Source organism: Octopus bimaculoides, chromosome 9 (assembly GCF_001194135.2).
Source record: "Octopus bimaculoides isolate UCB-OBI-ISO-001 chromosome 9, ASM119413v2, whole genome shotgun sequence".
NCBI classification, from domain to species: domain Eukaryota; kingdom Metazoa; phylum Mollusca; class Cephalopoda; order Octopoda; family Octopodidae; genus Octopus; species Octopus bimaculoides.
The window spans coordinates 78,998,004-79,004,659 of record NC_068989.1 but is presented as its reverse complement, the minus strand read 5'-3'; the positions used below and the strand labels follow the sequence as shown (position 1 = coordinate 79,004,659).

Genomic DNA, 6,656 nt, shown 5'->3' with positions numbered 1-6,656 from the left:
ACGTAACCTAGTGGTGAGGGTGTTCGAGACTCGTGGGTTCGAGACTCGGACTGAGCAGCACGTGTTTTTTCAGCAAAATACTTCATTTTACGTTGCTCTGCCATCATTTCGACATCCGATGTGTGGCAGCACGCTCGTGCACCTATACAGACGATGTCGTTTTAATGAAAAGAGTCCAAATATGTACAATACATACATTTGATCATTATAAGCAAATCATTTGTGCAGGTTTTTCGGCAAAATTTGTATACTCACACGGCGTCTTCGACGAGAGATTCCATCGTACACACACGCACGCACGCACAAGCAGAGTTCAGAAATCGTCACTCCAATTTTCACGAAACCGAGATTCAAACAATAAAACTTGGAGGAACGGCTTGTGAAGTGCTTTTCAGCGTCAATAAAACTCCCTCTCCCTGTCTCTCTCTCTCACTGTCTCTCTCTCTTTCACTCTCTCTGCCCGTACATATACTCTTTTCTCTTTTATTCGTTTCAGTCATTTGATTGCAACCATGCTGGAGCACCGCCTTTAGTCGAGCAAACTGACCCCAGGACTTATTCTTTGTAAGCCTAGTACTTATTCTATCGGTATTTTTAACGAACCTTTAAGTTACGGAGACGTAAACACACCAGCATCGGTTGTCAAGTGATGGTGGGGTCAAACACAGACACACACACACACAAATACATACTATATAGCCTCGGGCTTCTTTCAGTTTCCGTCTACAAAATCCACTCACAAGGCTTTGGTTGTCCCGAGTCTAATAAAAAACACTTGCCCAAGTTGTCACGCAGTGGGCCTGAACCCGGAACCATGTTGTTGGGAAGCTTCTTACCACACGCCTATGCCTGCGTTTATACATACAAAACGTCTATCCATCTATCTATCTATCTATCTATCTATCTATCTATATACATACATACACATACATAGATATACACACACATGTACATCCACGTACATAATAGGACGTGTTAGTGAAGGAATTTCACAAAATACATCACGAAATAATACTTAACGATGATTGCATATTCTGTGAAGGTCTATAATCCAAGTTAGGCAATCATTTCATTTCTATGAACATATATGGGTGACAGAAACTTTTTTCCGCCTTAAGTTAACACCTGTAGCTGTCAATCGCAGTGAAAGACTTAAAACAAACCGGTAATTTTTTCAAGGCATGTCACTTTGATGTGACAAGTTCTGTATGAGTGTGTTTGTATGTAGGTATGTATGAATTTCTGTGCAAACCTTTCTTTCGTTAATATACAGGCCTCTTATTTTGTCCATATTTGTTCCTATACAGATGATTATCTTTCTTACATTATAAACCCTCCTTGTGTCTCTTTGTCATTCTATCGCTCTTCATCACGCAGACGAATGTAATTCAGATACATAATTCTACACGTTGTGTACACACACATTTGCATACTTGTATATACTTCTTTGTGTGTGTGTGCGTGTGTATTTCAGAGAGAGAGAGAGCGTATGAATGTGTTTGTCCGTCTGTTTTTGTGCGTATATGTATATGTGTGCTTGCGCGCGCAAACTATTTGAATACAATCACTGTTTTGTTATATAGATGTTTCAAAATCAAACAGCATCAGGATAAACACGCACGCATATGTAAATACAGACACGCTCGCGCACGCACAATTACACACGCACACACTCCCTCTCTCTCTCTCTCTCTCTCTCTCTCTCTCTCACACACACACACACACACACACACACACACACACACACACACACACACACCTTCATGTGCGCACAGTGACAAGTAAATAAAGAAGAGTGGGGGGAAATACACACTTAAAGTCAAAAATAGTTGCGAAACAAAAATTACACAGAGAAAAGTAAAAGAATCGCATAAGAAAATAAAATAAGGAGAGGGGTAGAGTGGAGAGGTGGGTAAGACAGTGAGGGTGGAGACAGAGAGTGAAAAGAAAATTGAATATAAGAAAGAAGAAAGTTTTGGCTAAAGGTAAAGGAATAATATTTAATATATGGTGACGACGAAGGAAACGACAGACCAGCAAAAGGTGTCTATACGTATAAACAGGCTTTTCTTCAGCCTGCTATGTACATGAAAGATTGAAGAAATAATATAGTTGATGAGAGAAAGAACGGAACTTACAACGCACCAGAATAACGAGTATATATATATATACATATATACATGTATATATATAAAGCTGCTCTTACCTAGGTGTTAAGAGCTAATGAAACTTTATATCAACACGCAACGGAGAAATACAAGGGACTTTTACGAAAGCAAGTAAATTTATTCTTTGATTCATTCATTACAGCGAGAAGCAAGCTTTTTAGGAAGGAACGAGACACGCCGGTGAAACTTAATTTTAGCTGTCAATCTCTTTGTCTTCCTTTGAGTGCGTACATATATATATATATATATATATATATATATATATATATATAGTTCTACATACACCCCTCAAAACAAAAGCACGGTAAAACGAACCCTCAACTGAGTTTGTAAGGAAAAAACTATATACATATACATCCGTTCTTTAGATACATACATACATACATATATTTAAGTGTTTTAAAGTATTTTAAAAATACCAGTTTTTCTTTTCCTTGTGAAAATTACAGAGGGAGTAAAAAAAACAGTTTGCTCTCCTACTTTTACGCACCTATTTTTATTTCTGCTGATTTCCTTATCTTTCTTTGGAACAAATTTTAAACCAAGTAATCCGCTAAGTCAGATTTGCACATAAACACAACAATTCCTTGACTTCTAAACCAGACGTAAACTAACACATTGGCTGATTAACAAACTAATTGATAGCTTCGTCAGTCTATTACTCCTTTTGACGTAGACATAGTTGAGACTCATTCACATCTCTCGTCTCTGATTCTCTCTCTCTCTCTCTCTATAATATCTTTCTATTTCTTTCTTTCCCTCTTGCATCTTTCCTCTATTACTTTCACTTTTCTCTCATTCTCTCTCTCTTCTCTCCTTATTTTCCACCGTTTTCTCTCACTTTCATTCTCACAAACATAATCAGATTTCCTCACACATCTATCTATCTATCTATCTATCTATCTATCTATCTATCTATCTATCTATCTATCTATCTACCTACCTACCTACCTACCTATCTATCTATCTATCTATCTATCTATCTATCTATCTATCTATCTATCTATCTATCTATCTATCTATCTATCTATTTCACCCTACAATATATACGTACACACATACTTATACTTGAAATAAAATTTTCAAAAATAATTACATAAACAATTAAAATTTATTGAACTTTTATCTATTATAACTGGAAAAAATAAGAGATTATTTAATATCACAATTATATTTAAAACAACGAAATAAAAATACATTAATATTAACTAAATTGCTAATTAAACACACGCACACATACGTGTATACACACGATTATATTGCAAAAGGTGCACACATGCAAAGGTAACCTATACACAAAGGAAGTCAATCATATAGATGTATAGTTATCTATTATACGTACAAATACACACATAGATGCAGGCACACTCACACTAACGTAACCACAGGCACGCACGCTAGAATACACACTCAAGCAGCCACATAAACACACACGCGGATAAATACACACCTCGACGGAGACACGAAAACGCGCGCTCAGACACACAGACACAGCTGTACATTAAACGCGGACAACGCATACACGCACATACGTAATCATTCAATATTCATTTACGCACACACGGACACACATACACATATTTTCCCCTCGATATACGTACAAAATCGATCAATTTCCATTCAATATAACACGCACACACACACACTCATACATATATAAACACTTTTTTTTTTCCGCGAACACACAAACACAAAGACGCGCACACATATATCGTCATTCATACACACATATACTGTCATTCACACACACGTAAACATCTACCGTCACTCACACACGTATACACATACCGTCATTGATACACGCACGCACGCACACATACAGACACATGCACATATAAATATACCGTCATTGATACACACACACACAGACACATATACAGTTTGTCTCCACCCCCACCACCAAAAGCACATACATACACACGACCATACATCATCAATAGAGACGAACTGAAGCGACCGCATTTTCTCTTTCTCCGCTAAAATCCTCATAAAAATAATACAGAGGGAAAACATGGCGGACAGCAGAAGCGAAGGCATCGCACTGGAGACACCGAAACAAGAAAAGAGACCTCGAGACAGTATTCTAGTCCAAGAATCTAAGGACGAACTAACAGATCTACCCAGTGAGGCCAAACGAAACAGCTCGTCCCGTTTTAAAGTGCATCGTGTCTCCATTGCCGAACCGTGCGAAGATGAAGACGATAGTGCTCCACAGCAACACTATCGTTATAGTATTGATAGCGGTAGCGAGAGAATCCTTGACTCGCCACATGGAACCTTCTCTTTCAGTCCATCGGACACTTACAGGACTCATTCGTACGATACGAGTAATCTGAAGACATTTGGAGGTAACACACACGAGGCCATTCCTCACTTGGACCATTATAGGAATCTTTTATCAACTACAGCAGCGTTAAAATCACGCCCGACCCTTCAGGAGCTACATGAAGGTAAACTTCCAACGGTAAGTTAACCTCACCAACTTTCATTCACTCGTTTATTTTATATGTAAACATATATTTAATTTCTTGCTCTCTGGACTTCGTTTCTTATTAATACTGTATTTATTCACTGGGCTTATAGTTTTGCGTATTCTAATCCAGCCTTAATTGTTTTTGTCCTTGTCTCGAATGTCACATATTCGAAAGAGTCAGCCCCTTTAAATGGTGACGTTTACCACACAGGTTCATCAGAAGAGAATGTCCGGGCATGCCCTGTCGTATGTTCATACGCCATTTCTGGCTGACCAGAAGCTCTTTCTTTCTTTTTTTCTCTCATACATACTCATATATACGCATAAACAGTTATCACTATATATACATACCCACGCCGCTTTGTACACGCGCAATGTCAGCAGTTGCCACATTACATATAAACACATTTACACCCAATATCTTTCTCTCTTTCTTTCATACACGAACGTGTGTATGTACAGCCGTACACACACACATATATATATATGAACGTTTGTATGTATATGTTTTTATGTGTGTAAATTAAGTGTCCAATAATTAGCGGTCAGTAGTGATAGGAAATGAAGAGGATGAAATGCAAGCCTGAAAAACTGATAGAAATTATTTGATGTGCTTAGTAATGATTAAACACACACACACACACACGCACATGCACATGCACACGAGTGTATGTATGTATGTATGTGTGTATGTAAGTATGAGACAATGCGAGGATGTGGTGCTCCAGTATAGCCGCAGTCAAATGACTGAAACAAATAAAAAAAGAATAAAAAGAATATATATATATATATATATATACACACAAGGAGAGAAAGAAGGAGAAAGGAGGAAAAAAAATCAAATATCCGAAAGATAGAGAGAAAGAAATAGCGAAAGACTAAGCTGTGTTTACATTATTGTGGTTCACATGAAAAACTGGCATCAGACTTGCCATGTAAATATCACAAGCCCTTCATACACCCACACGTATATTATACACACACACACAAACAATCTATATACATATATTTTCAGAAGTTAATTTTTAAAGGACAAGAACAAAGATTTCTTTCATATCTATGACTTTCTAAAAACATTTTATTGAGCTTGAGGAAATGGGGATTTGTGATGTTCATACAGAATTTACACTAGCCATTTTTTTTTCTGTACAAGGGGTTCCCTATTTTATTTATTAGAAGTATCTTCTCTCATAACTGAATCTTGTGTACCACTAGTAATTACTATCTAAATATTAAAAAATTCATACAGTTTATTTCCCTGTGTAACCAAAATAAATAAATTATCAAGTGTTGGAAAGAAATGATATAATTGTTTTCATTATTTTGTATAAAGCTCAATAAAATTTCGTTTAATTACACTATGAAAGAAATAGGAATTGTTATTAGTCCGTTGTCTTCTCAACTTCGATGTTTACCTAGGAAAAAGTTTACATTTAATATATAACTTAGGAGTGGGGGATCATTAAATAAAAGGTTTTAATTCTTTTAATAAGTAATTATGGAAAATTTCATCTAACAATTTGATTAATCTAGCTGTCGTTTTTGACCGCATAGGTGATAATATTGATCACTAACAATTGACATAATGCCACACATTTTGCGGGAAGGGTTACTAAATTAAATCGACCTTGGTTTTTGATTGAAACTTTATCGCCTTTTCGCCCACCCAGTCAGACCATGAAGAGCGAAGTTGATGACCCCCGACGGGATTTGAAATCATAATCCCGCCGAGGTCAACTTTTCCATTCATTCTTCCGGAGTTAAGATTTAACCGACTAATGAATATCACCATCCCGTTCTATAAGACAAGTTGATAAAATTAAATTGTATTAATGGTACTACTAAAGCAGCGCGGACCCGAACGCGCAGTCGCGCGTCCGCGCTAGCTAGTCGTGAGTGGTCGATCCTAACCCTAACCCTATTCCTAACCCTAACCCTAAACACGTATTCATTTGCACACGCGGGTTAGGGTTAGGGTTAGGGATAGGATTAGGGACAGGGTTAGGGTTAGGGTT

General features: G+C 37.2%; 1 protein-coding gene across 1 annotated transcript in view; it reads left to right on the top strand.

Moving 5' to 3' along the window:
• Nucleotides 1–3,308: 3,308 nt before the first annotated feature.
• The window catches only part of LOC106871398 (solute carrier family 12 member 2), a gene marked incomplete at its 3' end in the record, with an annotated part of 241,835 nt that continues 238,487 nt past the window's right edge, over nucleotides 3,309–6,656 (top strand). The window contains exon 1 of the mRNA XM_052970802.1: nucleotides 3,309–4,632. Within this exon, the coding sequence (XP_052826762.1) occupies nucleotides 4,180–4,632 (453 nt within the window). The remainder of the gene's footprint in view (nucleotides 4,633–6,656) is intronic.